Here is a 17,948-nt window from a genome sequence, read left to right on the forward strand (position 1 = left end):
CTGTTTTGCTTTTGTTATTAATAAAGTATTTAATAACAGAAAGGGTCTTTTTTGAGAAAGGGTCTTTATGTAGCCCTGGCTATCTTGAGACTTGTTCTACTAGCTGGTCTACCAAACTAGACTTGAACTCACAGAGATCTACCTGCCACTGCCTTCCAAGTGCTGGATGCCCAGCTGCATGCCTGGCTGAAAGAACAAAATTTTTAAGTAAAAGGATGGTAGTCATTAGTATGAAAAGAAAATAAAGCAAGTTGTGGTGGCCTTCACTTACAATTCTAGCCACCAGGGGCAGAGGCAAGATGATTGTTTGGTGTTTGAGGCCAGTCTGAGCTACACAGCAAGACTGAACACCCACCTCAGCTATACACAAAAAGAAAGTATTAAAAGGCCTGTTTAAAAGCAACAGAGAAACAAGTGTTTTATTTTTAGTTTTGAGGGTAGAATTTAAAGCTAGAAGATACGGGATTTTTCTTAATCTGAGAGGAAGGAGTTATAGAGGAAGGAACTAGAAGGTGAAGGAGAGACAGGTTACTGAATAAAGCTCTGTGGTCAAACTGGAAGAAGGAAGGTAGAGGACCTTTCTGGTCCTAAGTTATATTTTCCTCTTTAAAGCCTGTATTTTCTTGTACTGACTTGTGAGAGCCACTGTCTAAGGCATAATATGTATCAGGCACTGTCATGGATGTTGTGAATTGTAGAGTATAGTAAGAAGATGGAAAGGAAAGGAAAAGTATAGATAGTATACCAGATGGTGAAAAGCACAATGGAGAAACATCTAGCTGAGAATGAGGGTTGCTGGGAAAGACAGTTACTGTTGCTTACTGGCTTGGAAGGCATAATGAATAAGGTGATATCAGAGCCCAGAACTGAAGGAAGAGTGCCATGTGATACCTAGGACAGGTGTCCAGACAGAAGACACGGAGTTCAGAGGCCCTGTGGGTAGGGTTTTCAGTGCATCTGTAACCTTGTCACTTTCTTACATAGGTCACCTTGGCTATGTCTGCACTCCCCCAGAATCAGTCATCTAGTTTGTTTATCCATATCCCTTCCCTTCCTTCCTAGTGAGTTACTGGCTGGGAATAGCTCAGTGGTAGAGTGCTTGCCTGACATGTATGAGGCCATAGATTCAAATCGCCAGTATTGTCTTCTCTTACCCCCAAATGTAATTTCATCTCTTACTATTTTTCCTTTAGTAAATCTGTACTTCCAGGCTTTGAATATGCTGGTTTTCTCTCTTGACTTATATAGAACCTTAATATTCCACATTATATTAATAATTCACACATAGTATACATCAGGCTTTTCTCAGGGGACTCTGGCTACATATATTTTGTATGTTCTTCCCTGTCTTACATTTATTGTGTACATTTACTTAAAACACTGCAGTTTCCTTCCTTATGTGAATTTATTGAGGGTATAGATGGTATCTTTTTCTTCTTAACCAGATATCTAGTAATCACTGATAAAATGTTCAATTAATGCCTGTCATATGAAAGAATAAATTGTTTTTGTTAAATATTTTTCAGATTCGATACATTTCTCAGACTCAAGGTTTACCAGGAGAACAGTTGTTAAATGTGGGTACAAAATCCACAAGATTTTTTTGCAGAGAAACAGATATGTCTCATTCTGGTTGGAGATTAAAGGTAATTCATTAAAATTTATTTATTAAACAGTTTTCTAAGATGCTTCATATGGATAATGCCTTCCATACTTCTTTATCTTACTGCTCATTTTTTAAAGTTTTAAAAGCATATATAAATATGTATTTATCATTTTCAGCCAATTTTATATTAATATATATTAAGAAGTACTAAACAACAGGGTTTGAATCTATCTACTTTCTACCTTTACCAGCTTGGTTTCTTTTATAGGGTTGAGGTGGGTATCTTAGTTTGGTTTACTGTCTATAATGAGCACCATGACAAACAGCGGCTTGGAGAGGAAAGCGTGTCCTTGGCTCTCACAAGCTGATCATAGTCCTTCACTGAGGGAAGTCAGGGCCAGAGCTCAGGCAGACACCCTGGAGGAATGCTGCTTAATGGCATGCTCCAGCCCCACCCCCTACGTGAAAAGGTTCTTTTAGATTTATTTATTTTACTTTTCGTGTGTGTTTTGCTTGCAAGTATGTATGTGTACCTTATGTGTGGCTGGTGTCCTCAGGCCAGAAGAGGGTGTCAGATCCTCTGGAGTTGGAGTTACAGGTGCTTGTTAGCTGCCACGCAATCAGGAAAGCAGAGCCCTGAGATTCCCTGGAAGAACAACAAGTGGGATTTATTTATTTAAAATGTTTGTTTGTTTGTTTTGTTTTTCCAGATGGTTTTTCTGTGTAGCCTTGGCTGGCCTGGAATTACTGTGTAAACTAGGCTGGCAGTGAACCCACAGAGATCCACCAGCCTTTGCCTCCCAAGTGCTGGGATTAAAGGTCTAGCCTGGTATAATAATCAGTGCTTTTAACCTCTGAGCCATCGCTCTCAGCCTCTTGCAGCAAATGTTCTTGATCACAGAGCTCTCCAGCCCCTCCACTTGCTTACTTATACCATCTGTGACTACATGCCCAGGTGTGGCACTGCACCAGTGAGCAAATGCCCCACAGACTTGCCCATAGACCGTCTGGGGTGTGTGTGTGTGTGTGTGTGTGTGTGTGTGTGTGTGTGTGTGTGTGTAGGTTCCCTCTTTCAAGATGATTCTAGCTTGTATCGAGTGACAAACTAGCCAGTACAACAGGGTTTACTGTGTAGCCCTTTTGGCTTCCAACATGATCCTCCTATCTCAGCCTCCTGAATTACTGGGCTTACCTGAGTACACACTTCCTGGCTTCGTATTTCTTTATTCATTTATTTGTATTATAGAATACATTTTTGCCTGTTACTCTTCTGAAATTACTATACCCGGTATTAGGCTAACTGTGTCAGGCTTAAAGGACTAGAAAGTGGGATATGGTGAGTAATGATATGTTACTTTCTCTTTGATATATGTCATAAGACACTGGAAGAGCATGAGGCAGAGACAGGAATGAAGTCTAAGGAAGCCAGAAAGTACATATTCAACAGTCTGGACGATATAGTGCATGTGAGTACTGAAGTCCCGTGTTAGTGTGCTGAAGTAACCCTTGAGAGCCAAGGATTGAAAACATGGTACTCATTTTCTAAATGCTTACTTTTTAATTATTATTATTAATTGATTTGTTTATTCAATTTACATTTTGGTCGTAGATCCCTCCTTGGATTGCTTTTTAAGTGTTTCAAAGAGAATTAACTCAGAAAATTTAAACTTCCAGGGGCTAAGTTGTATTGGTTTTATCACATTTTAATTAATTAATTAATTTTCTGATTTCAAGAGAAAAACTATCAGGAAGACTTCTTTTCCTGTCTTAGTAATCGGTCTTGTTTGGCAAACATTTGGGTTGGTGAGATGGCTCAACAGGAAAAAGCATTGGCCATTTAAGCCTAGTGACCTGAGTTCTGTTCCTGGAACACTTTTGAAGGTAGAAGGGAAGAACCTATATGTCTACATGTCCACGTGCATACATACGCACAAACATACTGACTCACAGACATACACACTCAACACAGACACACACAGACACAGTCATATGCATAGACACACACTCGGGCACACACACACTCAACACAGAGTTGGTGCATATGTACATACAGAGACATATGCAGAGAGAGATTCAACACAGTTACACATACACTCAACAGAAGCATGCACAAAGACATACATTCACATAGATGCACATACAGGCGTATATATGCACTTCACAAAGTAATAATTAAGGTTTTTTTTTAATTTCCCACTTTGAATTTTTTTGCCTCAGAAAATTTTGTAGATTTGTGAATTTCAATTCTTTTTATTTCAAATAACTGTAGTTCAGTGTTTGTTTGTTAGTTTTTCTTTTAAGATGGAAATTTTAACAGGCCCTTTCTATAGCTTGTTTTTATTTGATGGCTTGAAACTCTGCTGTTATAGGTGAACACAGTGATGGACTTGGAAGGAAGTGATCTTTTGGCTGAGAAAGCTGATAGAAGAGAATTTGTTAGTCTGTTGAAGAAAATGTTGCTGATTGATGCAGATTTAAGAATTACTCCAATTGAGACTCTGAACCACCCATTCGTTAATATGAAGCATCTTCTAGATTTCCCTCACAGCAACCAGTATGTCACTTTAAAGTCCTTTATAGTGTTTTTGTTTTTTTTTTTTTTTTTAATAATGGGCAGATACATAGAAAATCAGTGTCTTCACTAAATATCAATCAACCAAATTAATGAGACTGAGCTGACATGGCTGAGGTTGCACAGACTGTTAAGGGGTGGAGTAGAATTGGAACACAAGTGGGAAGGCCAGTTCAAGTCCTGACTCCCAGGTGTCACGCTGAAAGTGAGAGGAGCAGTCCTCCTCTCCGAAGGGATTCCTGCTGGAGCAATGAGGCATGGGACAAAGCGGTGGAAGCTCACACTTAAGTTCCTTTCATGTTTGCTGGCCCTCCCCAGCCTATGTCCTCTTTTGAGACCTGTCAATCTATGGTGTGTTTTGATATCTCTTTTGCTCCTTTGAATTCTAGAAGGAAAGGAGGGTTTTATGGGTTAGTAAGGAAGAAGGTACGCTCACTTTCTGAAGGCCTTGTCAGCTGCCTTAAGCAAAACTTGTGATGTTTTCATCTCCCAGACCTGCTCTTTTTTTTGGTTGGCAAAGGTAATAGAATCATGTGACATCAGAGCAGGAGAAAGGAGTGTTCTGAGGGAAGAGTGGACCAGCAAGGGAGGGAAAGGAATACAATAGCAGCATAATGATTAAATGTGTAGAAATGCCACATTAAAGCCAATCATTTCAAACATTAATAAATACTCCCTCACAGCTTAAAGCTACTTAATTACTTTTTTAAAAATTGTATAGAAAGTTATTCTATGAATGAACCAATATTCATTACTGTGAAATGCTCCATGTTACTATTTTTATAAAACTCAGGTGTACTTCTCTTAAACACTAATGATATTCTATGGATTTTTATAAATAATCACTTTGAAAATTATAATGACATTCTTGGTACCATTAATTTAGTGATTTGTATATTAAAATTTAGGAAAAATTATATAAGGTAGAGATTATTAAATTATTGTAGGCTAATCAAAAAGTAATACTGCTTTAATGTCTTAACATTTTACCAGCATAATATATATTTCCATTTATACTTTTCTTGTAGAAATTTGTTAGAAATATGTAAGAAATAAAGTACAAATTGTAGAATTTATTGTTTTCAGATAATTTTTATTTTGCTAGTATACATTAATTTTAAACTAAACGTTTTAAATAATGTTACAATATTTTCCAATTTTCTTGTGCAGTGTAAAGTCCTGTTTTCATATCATGGATATTTGTAAATCTCCAAGTTCATGTGAAAATAATCACAGTAAAATGTCCCTTTTACGACCAGTTGCATCAAATAGCACTGCTGCTCTAACGGCAAACTTTGCTAAAATCGGAACATTAAGAAGTCAGGTAAGAATTTACAGTTGGTAATACTTTATGAAAAGTCTTTTGTTTTGAGGTGTAGAAGCATCCTGTGAGCGGTAGATAGATTCAGCAAGGGTGAGCATTTAGTACAGCTGTTCTGTTATAGCTAAGCCAAGTAGAACTTACCTTTTTTTTCATTCTCAGATTTCCCTTCTCTGCAGTTAGGACCACAGCTATCAAAAATAGAGTTCAGTAAACCAAATTAAAGTTGATGATTCTGCTTTTTGTTTAACTTCCTGGGTTTATTTTTATTGCAGAGTTGTTAGTCTAAAAAGTATGTGTAGATTTATGGTGTGTTTGTAGCGATTGGAGGGTGCCCTGCGTAATGTCAAGTGCATTGATTGTTTCAGGCATTAAGCACATCTGCTCACTCAGTTGTGCACCACGGCATACCTCTGCAGGCGGGAACTGCACAGTTCGGTTGTAGCGATGCTTTTCATCAAACCCTGATTATCTGTCCCCCAGCTATTCAAGGTATGTTTTCATTTAGAATATAATGTAGGCTTTTAAAATCCTTCCTTCTTTCCTTCCTTCCTTCCTTCCTTCCTTCCTTCCTTCCTTCCTTCCTTCCTTCCTTCCTTCCTCCCTCCCTCCCTCCCTCCCTCCCTCCCTCCCTCCCTCTCCCCCTCCCTCCCTCCCTCCCTCCCTTCCTCTTTCCTTCCTTCCTTCTTTCTTTCTTAAGTTCACACTATGTAGCTCAGGCTGATCTGGTACTCACCTCATCATCTAGCTGCCTCAGCATCTGGAGTGTTGGGATTCAAATCATGCATCACCACACCCTGCCGGCTTTCCCACCTGAAAGCAATAGGTTCATTGTAGACAAGGCCCCAAATGTGCATGTCCAGCTTTGCCACAGTGCTGTACAGTTTAAGTAAAAGTGATTGGTGTTGAGGGAGGTTACCTGCGAATGCTTGATTTTGCTGTTTAGAATGCCACTTGAGGGTTAACCTTTTTAGTGTTTATACAGGAAAATAAAGTGGATAGGTGAGATGGTCATTCCTGCATTGTGGTGTATTTTATGCAGATATGGAAAGCAGTGTTTTTCAGAGTGTATCTTTTATATATAGCATGATGTGAGAGATTTATGAGATACATTTCAGTGTGATAAGACTTTTTTTTTTTTTTAATTTCAAGACAAGGTCTTTGTGTACTCCTGGCTGTCCTGAACTTATTTTGTAGACCAGGCTAGCCTCTGCTGGGGTTAAAGGCCAGTACCACGATGCCTGGCTCTTATCTTTTTATTGGCTTATAATCTTTAAAGAATAACTGTGTATTTATTGGCAAATATATTAATGGCTTAACTGTAGTGTCTGCCCTAGATATGGTCTGGTCATGTCTAGAAACTCTAAGTATTGGTCCTTTTTGTCTGCTTGATTGATGTTTCAGTTTGGAGACATTGTCTGGCTTTGTAGCCAGGACAGCCTTAAACGCTGCCTCCACCACACTGTGCTGGTATTTCAGGTGTGTTCTACCGCATCCAATTCTTCTGTAACCTTTGTCCCTAGTTGTTCAAGTATTCAAGCAATTTTAATCAATTAGTTTTGGTAACTGCACTATAATAATTCTGGATTTTTACCAACTATTGAATTTGCTCAAAAGATGAGGCCAAGAAAGGAGACATAGAGAAATGCTCACAGTTATGTGCACATTGCTCATGGAAGCTTGTGGACACAGAGAATAGAGCACCAACAGTAAACCAAGTGTCTATGAAAAAGTAATGTTTTCAAATAATGTTTATTTAAAAATAAATTCTTAACAATAGAATTTTGTGATTAAAAACAAACAAACAAACAGCTTTACAAGTGTCACATGCCTGTAATCCCAGCACTTGGGGAGGCAGAGTTAGATAGATCGCTGTGAGTTCATGGCCAGCCTGGTCTACAAAGTGAGTCCAGGGCAGCCAAGGCTACACAGAGAACCCTGTATTGAAAACAAAACAAAACAAACAAACAAAAAAAAAACCCAAAAAATTTAAAAACCAACCAAGTAAATAAAAATTACAATTTTGTTCATTAGAAAAAGACTAACAACTGTAGTCTTTTATTCCTTAAGACTAAAGAGAAGTACTTAACATCACTTCCATTAAAAAAACCAAAAAGATTAAGTTACACAACCCTGTACCACACAGTATTTTGTTGATACGAGGGGTGAATTTGTTGAGATAACATTGCATAGTGATGGGACCCCATCTAGGTTTGTGTGAATATACTCTATAACTAGTCACAGACCAGACAGACTTGCCCAATGATGCATTTCTTGGAAGGCATCACATCCTAATGATGTACCAGTCCACAATGAAACAGATTGCTGCAAAGGTTGGAATTATGACAGAGAAGATTGATTATAGTTCATTTTTTGCTGATCTTTGGGCATGTTCCAGAGTTTTGTATCTCAAAACTCGCAAGTTGAGTGTGACACTTCTTAATACTTTAGTTCAGTATTGAAAGAGTTGTCATTTACAAAGTGATTTGTGACACAGTGAAGAGAAATGTTAACCATAATAGAATTGAATGGTTATCAGTCCTGCCTGTCCTTTTTGTTAAACCATGTCACGAAAGTGGTGGTGTTTGCTTTGTAGCCCTAGCAGCTGTCCTCTGGGATCGCCAGCCCACCATGTCATATTAGGGAAGGCCCTGTTACGCTATCAAATGAGGCTGTATAGGTGGCTTTCGCTACCTTCTTTCAGGCTGAAGTAGGATAGCAGGTATATAAGTTTGGGCAGTCCAGAAACCCCCCAGCTTCCGTTCTTTTTTTTTTTTTTTTTTTTTTTGGTGAAATATGCACCCTCTTTGAGAGACAGGCGTGTGGGGTCCTGACAATTTTGACGAAGCCATGGCTTAAGCAAAGGTAAGAGTGTGTGTCAAGCCAGCACATTTCTCTTCTAGGTTATTATAAAGATCTTGAGCCTGATCCTGTCTTTCCAGGCCCTTGTCATTGTGGAAAAACTGTCTGAGAGGAAAATAATACCACTACAGCAAACTTAAGATTGAAGTGAAAAGTTGCAGGGAGAATAAATGATTCTACTTTGTAGCACTTTTCTTTTTTTAAGATGGAGTAATTTAGCATCAGTATTTGAGACAAAAAAAAAAAAAAACCCAACAAAAAACACAAAATAGATAGGAAATAACCCATCTCTATTAATAGATTACTTTGTTAATTATTTTCATGCAGAAACAGGCAGAATCTGAATCATAATTTAAACCCTTTATCATTTAAAATACTTTTGTAAGTTACATAAGACAGTTGCTTTCTCCTATTGGATGACTGTTCTATTTCCTAGGTATTCCTGCCGCGCATGGCAAGCCCAGCAGTTACTCCATAAGGGTGGACAATACAGTTCCGCTTGTAACTCAGGCCCCAGCTGTACAGCCACTGCAGATCCGACCTGGGGTTCTTTCACAGGTTGGTTACAATGTGTTCTTTTTTTCCATATGTGTTCTCCGCCTTATCATAAATATAACCCCATGTCAGCCTGTACTTCTGGGATGTATTGAAGGGATCTGGTAGGGAATTCACCCCTTTTTGAAGGTCATGGCCTTTAGCTTTTGTAATTCTTAGTTGTTAGTGTAACTGTCTTGATGCATTGATGCCTTTGGGATGTATTGTTTGTGACTTCGTTTGGGTTGTTTTCTGACGCAGCAGACATGGTCTGGCAGAACTCAGCAGATGCTGATACCCGCTTGGCAGCAGGTAGCACCTATGGCCCCTGCAGCTGCAGCACTGACTTCTGAAGGCATGGCTGGTTCACAGAGGCTTGGAGACTGGGGGTAAGTCCAGAGCAGGAGAACCTCTCTGTGAATAATACGCCAAGCAGATCACAGGAAAAAGGAGATTCACTTTTCTTGCTCCGTAGGAAAATGATTCCACATGGCAGTCATTACAACTCGGTGATGCCACCGCCTCTTCTCACCAACCAGATAACCCTGTCAGCCCCTCAGCCTGTCAGCGTGGGCATTGCACATGTTGTCTGGCCTCAGCCTGCCTCCACCAAGAGAAATAAGCTATGCCCCACCAGGTTGGTGTCGCCTTCCTTCTGCATTGGGAAGTTAGACTGTGAAGTGCTCTAAAGGGTCACTCTTGTAGTCAAAAATGACCCCTTCTGTAGCTCTGGTGCAAACACTAAGCCGGCTCCCTTCTTAATTTCTCAGAGGTATTTTGGTAAAACTAATGGAATGGGAGCCAGGAAGAGAGGAAATAAATGCTTTCAGTTGGTAAGATTGTCTTTATTGACCTTTTGATTTATTATCTACCTGTAATATAGCAAATGTAGACATTTGGATATCACATATACAAACGAGTATGTAAATGCAAACTACAGCCATATTTTAGAGATAATATTTTATGATTCACAAAACTTTTGGCGTATCAGTATATTACATCCAAGAACAAGTGAAAGTTTGTGTTGTTTGGTTTAACAAAATATCTTCAAGAAATATCACTCCTATTTTGATTATAGAGATTACAAATTTTTTTTTTGGTTGCAGGAGTAATTCATTGCAGAATACCAATATCCCACATTCAGCATTTATTTCTCCAAAGATAATCAGTGGAAAAGATGTTGAGGAAGTAAGTTGTTTAGAAACACAGGACAATCATACTTCAGAAGGAGAGGCAAGAAATTGCCATGAGGCGTCTGTCAGACAGGATTCTTCAGTTTCAGACAAACAGCGGCAAACCATCATTATCGCCGACTCCCCGAGTCCTGCCGTCAGTGTGATCACCATCAGCAGTGACACCGATGATGAAGAGACCTCTCCCAGACATTCTCTCAGAGAGTAAGTTTGAGGTGCACCTGCCTTCAAACAAAGTGCAGAAAGCCAGCTCTTTGTGGTGTACTCTTTGCCAGTGTCCCTTGGAATAAACATAATTATAGTTTTTTATCTGAATTTATAAGCTTTAAATTTGGGTCTGAGTAGCTGATTCTGAACTCTTTAACTGCCTTTAAGTACAGTCTCACTTTGACTATGATTCTTCTCCCCCTTTCTAGGTGCAAAGGGAGTCTCGATTGTGAAGCTTGCCAAAGCACTTTGAACATTGATCGGATGTGTTCACTCAGTAGTCCTGATAGCACTCTGAGCACCAGCTCCTCAGGGCAGTCCAGCCCGTCCCCCTGCAAGAGACCCAACAGGTAAAGGAATCTGAGGTGCTTGTCATAAACATCGAGTCTGCTAAAAGCCTGATTTCTTCGGTTGTGTGTGAAGTAGTGTCTGCTATTTACTACAGTGATTGCTCTTTTGCACACAGGTTTTGAACTACATAAGTTTTGTAAGCTTGTGTTTATCATAGTTTTTTTTTTTTTTTTCCATTAAAATTGTGGTGGCACACTCCTTTAATTCCAAAAATTGGGAGGCAGAGGCAGGGGATGTCTGTGAGATCAGACTTTCCAGGGCTACATAGTGAGACCGTGTCGCAAACAAACAAACAACCCTTTCATTTAAAAGCTGAAGTCCTGGTGAACTTCTGCATGATGAAGTACTGAGTGGCCCGCCGCCTGGAGGGCAGCCTCTGATTCTGTCTCTGTCATTGACGGCTGGTTTGTCTGCCTCCCTGGTACTGCCTTGTTGGGCACATGTAGGGCCTGAAATCGTTTCTGCTAACCAGCACCATGTGCTAACATATTGAGAGAGAAGCCACAACAGTCTTTATGAAATACATTTGATTTTACATAAAAATTGATGACAAGATTTGAAAAGGATTTTAATGTTTTATACATTTTCCTTTCCTTTAGTCAGAAACTGGTTACAGTACTTACTAGCTCAAGCTCCGCAAAATAAATAAGCTCTACTGAGTCTCCTTATAAGTTGCTTAGAAGTTGATACACATATAAGTCACATAAAAATACACACACAAAATGGTCCTAAACATGAATATATGCATGTAGGTTTAAAAGTAAAAAGAAAGTATATATATAAAAAGATATGCCTTAAAATTGTTAAGATTGAAACGAATGACTAAAACACAATGTTGTGGAAATACCGACATGAGGTCTCATGACGGCCGAGATGGTGGGAAGAGGAGGGGGATTCAGGACTCTGAGATGGCTGAAGGTTGGTCAGAAAGCCCTTTCAGGAGGATACAGATCCTGCCCTTTAGTTGGAACTGAATACACAAGCCCCTAGTTCACGTGCTTGTACATCTTGTCCAGATGTCTACAGCAACCCTTTGTTATGTTGGTTTCTGTTTTACGTTTATGTGTTCATATACATTTGTGCGTGTGCCTCTGGAGACCTGGGGACAATGCTGGGCGTCGTCTTCAGTGGCTGTCCACCGTTTGCTAGACTAGCTGGCCAGGAGCTCTAGGGCTCCTCCTGTCTGCCTCGCAGTGCCGGGACTGCAGATGTGCACTGCTGTATGCAGCTTTTTTTTTTCAGTTTTTAAATTATTTTTAAATTTATTACAATTTATTCACTTTGTATCCAGCTGTAGCACCCTCCCTCACCCCTTCCTGATGCCATCCTGCCCTCCTGCTTCTCCTCCCATGCCCCAGGATCTAAACTCAAGTTCTCATACTTGCATAGCAAGCATTTTGCCAATTAAGCTATCTTCCTATCCCCTAGAACAACAGTACTTCTTACCCTGAAGAATTATAAAGAAGAGTTTTATGAACTATTATGATGGAGGAAATGTGAAGGAAAGAAGTAGAATTTGGTTTATCAGTCTAAGTAGAAAATGCTGGGGGGAAAATAACATTGGCCAAGGATAAAATATATATAAAATAACTAAGCATCTCTGTAGTGTGGTAGAGACTATTAATAACAGTAGAATTAATTGTGGAAAATGTAAAAATGTTTTCTTATAGTATGTCAGATGATGAACAGGAAAGTGGGTGTGAGACGGTGGATGGCTCTCCAACGTCAGACTCGTCGGGCCATGACAGTCCATTTGCAGAGAGCAGTTTTGTGGAGGACACTCATCAAACCACAGAGCTTCGGACTTGTGCTGGCACAGAAGCCAAGCCAGCCGTTGGCACTGCTGTGGAGCCACCAGTGGGAACAGAAAGTAGATTGAATGTTGATGAGCACATGGCAAACACAGGTAACTTAGTTCTCTGGTTATCCTGTAAGGTTTGAACTCAGGAACACGGGACAGCAGGATTGTCAGCAGTCATCTCTGAATTCTCAAATTGACCCTGAGAACATCTCTTCAGATGTTCTCCTGAGCTTAGAAGTCATGACTTTTCTTAAATATAAATCAAGGTTCTCCAGCCACTATTGTGTAAGACCTGTAAGCACATGTCTAATTTTCATTAGAGAAGCAGAAACCACAAGTGTAATTTTGTATGTGTGGTGGTTATCATTGCCAGATTCTACATGCCAGCCACTAATAAAAGGACAGCTCGCCCCTGGAAAGCTGAACCAGCCTTCTGCCTCGGGTACTCGTCAGCAAAAACCCACATCAGCATTCCAGCAGCAGCATTTGAACTTCAGCCAGGTGTGTTTCTGTGTGTACTGTGAGCATGTGGGATTTATGCTAAGCAGTTTATTTTCTTTTATTATTTTAGTTTTTGATTTGTGTATGAGTGTGGTATATGGTGTGGGATGTGTGAATATTGAGCAGAGATAATTACATTGTGGGATTGTTTTAGAATTTTTGTTTTACAAAATCATGTGCATGAATGTTGGCTTTACATATAAGTGCTGTATAAATTGTAGGGTTAATAACTGGGGTAAGAATGCTGGCTGGGAGTTGCAATAGCAACAATCTGCAAGAAACAGGAAGATGTTAGTGTGCTTTCTTTTCCTTAATCAACTAGACTCTGAGATCCAGTGTGAGTTGCCAGTCACAGTTCCTTTCATCTTTGCTTTGATCTTACAAAATGTGCTGTTCAGTCATGTTCTTCTTTGTAATTAGGTTCAACATTTCGGATCTGGGCATCAAGAGTGGAATGGAAACTTTGGACATCGAAGACAGCAAGCCTATATTCCTACTAGTGTTCCCAGTAATCCATTCACTCTTTCTCACGGAAGTCCCAGCCACACAGCAGTCCATGCCCACCTGGCTGGAAACACGCACCTCGGAGGACAGCCTACTCTACTTCCATACCCATCTTCAGCTACCCTCAGTAGCACTGCACCCGTGGCCCACCTCCTAGCCTCTCCGTGTACCTCAAGACCTGTGTTACAGCACCCAGCGTACAGTATCTCCCACCCCAGTGGCATAGTTCACCAAGTCCCTGTGGGCATCAATCCCCGTCTGTTACCATCCCCAACCATTCATCAGACTCAGTACAAGCCAATCTTCCCTCCACATTCTTACATTGCAGCATCACCTGCATATACTGGATTTCCACTGAGTCCAACAAAACTCAGCCAGTATCCGTATATGTGAAAACTCAAAGACAGTATATTGAGGAAGCTCAATGATACAAGCGTTTAATTAAAAATAAAAACATGGTATTTCATAAATATTAGCCATGGCACAAGAAAATTATTTTTGAATCATGTAGACTTGGGTGCAATTTAAACAACTTTGAGCTTTAAAAAAAACTCTCACTTTTAATGTGTTTTGCACATTTGGTATAACTTGTCTTTGGTCATGTATCTTCTTATGTAGTAACTCTAGACAGGTGACTTATTGGGAGCAGAAGTACAGTTTTGCTCCTGCTATTTTTTATAAAATTGCCTTCTAACTAGTGCAAGACACGTCCACATTTGGGAAGCCATTCTGTGTCTAGACTTAGAGCAACAGACGCACATGTGTCAGAATTGCAGCATACGAGTGAACTGTATTGTCTGTGTCTTAGTGTGTACATGTTGGGGCACCTAACCTAAGCAACTGAGCTATTGTTCTGTACATTTGCATGTGTCTTTTGCATGGGCAAAATGTTGCCTAGATTGGCTCTTAATGTTGTTCTAATAATCTCAGCTGCATTGTAAACCGTTCCCACACATAGTGCCTTAAATATTTGAGGTTGTTCAAGTTATTACCTATCTGTAAATGTTGAGGACTGCAGCACTTAAAATTCAGACCTACTCTTTAGTTTTTGTTTTTTTGTTTTTTGTTTTCGTTTTTTTTTTTTTTTTTAGTAGAGTAACATTTCTTTTGGTTTTGTGTGGTATGATTTCAGATAGTAGCTGCTTTTTCCTTAGTAAGAGGGCAGCACGTTTGCTATAGCTGAATTCTGCTGTCTGATTTTTTTCAGAATGATCTAGCTTCAAGAAAAGCAAGCAGTTAGTAGTGCTTAAGAAAACTTGATTCAGTAACTAATGGATAGTTGATATCTGTCACAGCACAGCATTTTATATACTATTAAGTAAAACTGCAATACAACCTAAGTTTATTTTGGGAGTGTTTGCTGTATAATTGGACTTCTTAAAATGTTTAGAGGTGCAGTAGGCATGACTTGAGTAGATAATGAAAGAAAATGCAAAATGCTCATCGATTCATGATGTGGTTTCTTCTTAGCTTGGGCAGCCCATGCAGTATTTAACACATAGTAGCCGAATATTTACTATTGAAGCTTGAAAAGATGTGAGTTCTTTGTGTGCAATTTTTCATTTATGCATGTGAGAAGGTTTTTGGTTTTGATTATTTTTAAGTATTTTTACATTGTAGTACTCGTTTTTTGCTTGTTGGTGGTGTTTGCTTATTTAATACATTCCGTCAGGGACAGAAATTACATGCTTTTTCTCTTAGGAAGTGTGTATTGGGTTTTTCCCTCCCCCTCTCCCCTTGGTGGTGATGGTGGTGATGTTTAAATGAAGTTGCTTTTACAGCACCAAAGACTTAATCATCCATTTCTTATATAAAAGGTAGCTACTTTTTGCATAGACCTCAAGTATATTGTAGTGTAGAGGTGGAATTTAAGGAAAGGTATTAAACCAAGGCTGTGTTTTAGCTTACAGGCAAGTAATAAATTGTATCATTTATCTTGAATGTACCATAGATAAGCTGCTATTTAACGATTGCCACTTCAGATAGCTGTGAAATTAGGTGATTAACTAGTTGTTATTTAGCTTTCTAATTTCTGTATAAGTCTAATTATACGAGATAGAAGCTGGGGTTTTGATTTTTTTACTTTGCTTTTCTGTTTGGAGTGTCATTGTAACTACTGTATTGTAAATGATGGAAACAATTGCCTATGTTATTTTGGGTGTGTTATTTGCATCAGTATTTTATCTCTATTAATGTTTGTGCTCATCACTGCATATAAAAACTTGGATGTATCAATGTAACTTAATTTTTTATTTTCATACTGGCATTGTAGACACTTGAGAAAGCTGTATCTTGCAGGCTTGACTTAACTTTTTTTCCTTAAGAGTCTGGAATATAACCTTACAGCATTTACTGGAATAAACAGTGCAGAACATTGGAGTGCAGAGCTCCAAATGTTTTGGATTGACAGCATTTCCTTACTAAGCAAGTTGCATACCACAACTCTAGTACGGCGCTGATGATAAGCTAATAGTGATACGTTTTTCTTTACTCCATTGACACGAGCAGTGTTTTATTTAATAATCACCCATGACATAAACGTGCCTGAAGTTGATTTTAAAAATTACAGTATTAGATCATAAAGTAAAAACCAGCAGCACATTTTTAGTCACTGAGAATGAAGGACTTGATTCCCCACAGGTTTCAGTGTTTTTAGTAATTGATTCTATGCATTTTATAGAAATAGAAATATATATAACACACATTACAAAAAGAAGTTGGCTGAGATTAACTTAAAGACTATTTACAGATGACACATTTGTGGAGTCACTGTTTAAGTAGCCGCTGCCCTCCATGGCGGTTCAACAGGTGTCTGCTCACTTCTTGGAAAAGATTCTGTGCTGGTGACGGATGTTTCAGAAACACCAACTACACAGATTGATTGTGTCACAAAAGGCACAAAAGGGGCTGGTGAGCCGTGCTTTCTGCCCAGAAAGGAAGCATTTTCTCTCTTTAGAGTTCATGGCTAGAGCAGCCTTGTTATTAAATGGACTGTAGTGGTGATAGCATTTTCATACCACAGTAATGCTTTTTAAAGGCATGTCACAGTGAAATGTACTGCTCTTAATTAATTGCAATCATGTGCTTTTTAATGTGTTTCAAAATTTAAAGACTTCAAAATCTCTCCGAAGTCTAATTTTAGCATATTGGCAGAAGAATCTGGATTTTACCCCCTCTAAAACGATTTTAATAGTGTTGTTTTTAATATTTTCTTAAATAAAACACTGCATGATTTCCAAGTTGCATATTTGTGTGCTAATTTGCAAGTGAAGTTTTAATCAATTATTTTGATGTTTAGGTTTTTTTCTTCAGGGTATTTAATTAAATATGTTACTCTATTAGCAAAGTCTTTTCATTTTAGTATCTCTACTGTTGATTTTAAACTTGGCTTGTGTTTTGTAAAAGTTAAATCATACACTGCAAGGTGTAGGAAGATTCATTTTAATGATCCCGATGATAGATTCGATGACTTAGTTTGAACGGTTAACTGTTGAACAGTTTTACTCTTGTGGCTTCTTTCTTTGGTTTGTTTTTGCTTTTACTTCTCTGCTACACTAGTTTGCCATGTAGCAATTGCACTGTGCAATATTACAATAAGGACTGGGAAAATTTTTATGGATGTAATGTCTATTACAGTTTGCGATAGTATTTCTCTCTAGTTCTCAGTGATTTAAATGTGACCAAGCCTTCTGTACTTTGTCACAAAAAGCGGGTTTTCCAGGTGACTATTTTGGTGAGTGTCAAAATAAGAATTTATGGTGTATTACTGTTGATTCACTTTGAATTAAAATATATATATTGCAGCAAACAGCTTGCTGACTTTTTTTCCATTCAGTACTTCTTAAGGGCAGAGATGGGAATGATTGATATTACCAAGTTACCTCATCATCGACACCTCATTTGATGCGCAGAGCCACCCTGTGGTAGGAATTTGTTAGATGAATGAGGACACATGTTTGTGCAGCTTGCTCAAAGTCCTACTGCTAGTGGGTATGAGTGTGAGATAGGCCAGGCCACAGCAAGTCAGCTTTCCCCTTTGCTTTTCAAACTGTAGCCTGCCACAGCGTGCCAGAGACACCCGAAACCACAGTACAACTGTGGCCCACATTTCTTGAAGAATTGATTTTCTCAAATCTTTGAGGGAAGTATTCTGTTTGCTATTCATGGATGGAGAATAGGGAAGTCACGTGATTTTTGAAAAGTGCAACACGAGGCTTTGAAGGAACTTTGAGTCAGGTCCATTTAATGTTCTTAGATGGCACCTCATTCTCAAGGCCTGAACTTCAGGCATGGATCTCTGCAGGCGGGAGTGTGGGAAAGCATTCTGTAAGAGCAGAGCAGTAATTAGGGACTTGCGTCTTGTGCGTAGAGTCAAATCTAGAGCTAAGCTTAAACACACCCCTGGATACGTATTTCTTTCTCCATAAGCTTTCAACTATAGTATAAAATAGATAATTTTTCTAGTGTTTGCTTCTTCTCAACGTTCTGTTGGTGAG

At 39.0% G+C, this 17,948-nt stretch overlaps 1 protein-coding gene across 5 annotated transcripts in view; it reads left to right on the top strand.

Moving 5' to 3' along the window:
• Window positions 1-17,260, top strand: part of Hipk3 (homeodomain interacting protein kinase 3) — a 77,485-nt gene extending 60,225 nt beyond the window's left edge. For 2 of the 5 annotated variants that reach the window (XM_055599514.1, XM_055599523.1), the window contains exons 4-17: window positions 1,527-1,646; window positions 2,986-3,072; window positions 3,976-4,160; window positions 5,349-5,502; window positions 5,868-5,991; window positions 8,798-8,919; window positions 9,157-9,284; window positions 9,371-9,532; window positions 9,666-9,728; window positions 10,002-10,292; window positions 10,505-10,645; window positions 12,317-12,552; window positions 12,821-12,948; window positions 13,369-17,260. In XM_055599514.1, coding sequence (XP_055455489.1) covers window positions 1,527-1,646; window positions 2,986-3,072; window positions 3,976-4,160; window positions 5,349-5,502; window positions 5,868-5,991; window positions 8,798-8,919; window positions 9,157-9,284; window positions 9,371-9,532; window positions 9,666-9,728; window positions 10,002-10,292; window positions 10,505-10,645; window positions 12,317-12,552; window positions 12,821-12,948; window positions 13,369-13,845 — 2,418 coding nt within the window. In that variant the 3' untranslated portion in view covers window positions 13,846-17,260. The remainder of the gene's footprint in view (window positions 1-1,526; window positions 1,647-2,985; window positions 3,073-3,975; window positions 4,161-5,348; window positions 5,503-5,867; window positions 5,992-8,797; window positions 8,920-9,156; window positions 9,285-9,370; window positions 9,533-9,665; window positions 9,729-10,001; window positions 10,293-10,504; window positions 10,646-12,316; window positions 12,553-12,820; window positions 12,949-13,368) is intronic. The other 3 variants (XM_055599532.1, XM_055599538.1, XM_055599543.1) reach the window with 3 other exon arrangements.
• Window positions 17,261-17,948: the final 688 nt, after the last annotated feature.

This window comes from Psammomys obesus, unplaced genomic scaffold, assembly GCF_907164565.1.
Source record: "Psammomys obesus unplaced genomic scaffold, mPsaObe1.curated_primary_1811, whole genome shotgun sequence".
NCBI lineage: Eukaryota > Metazoa > Chordata > Mammalia > Rodentia > Muridae > Psammomys > Psammomys obesus.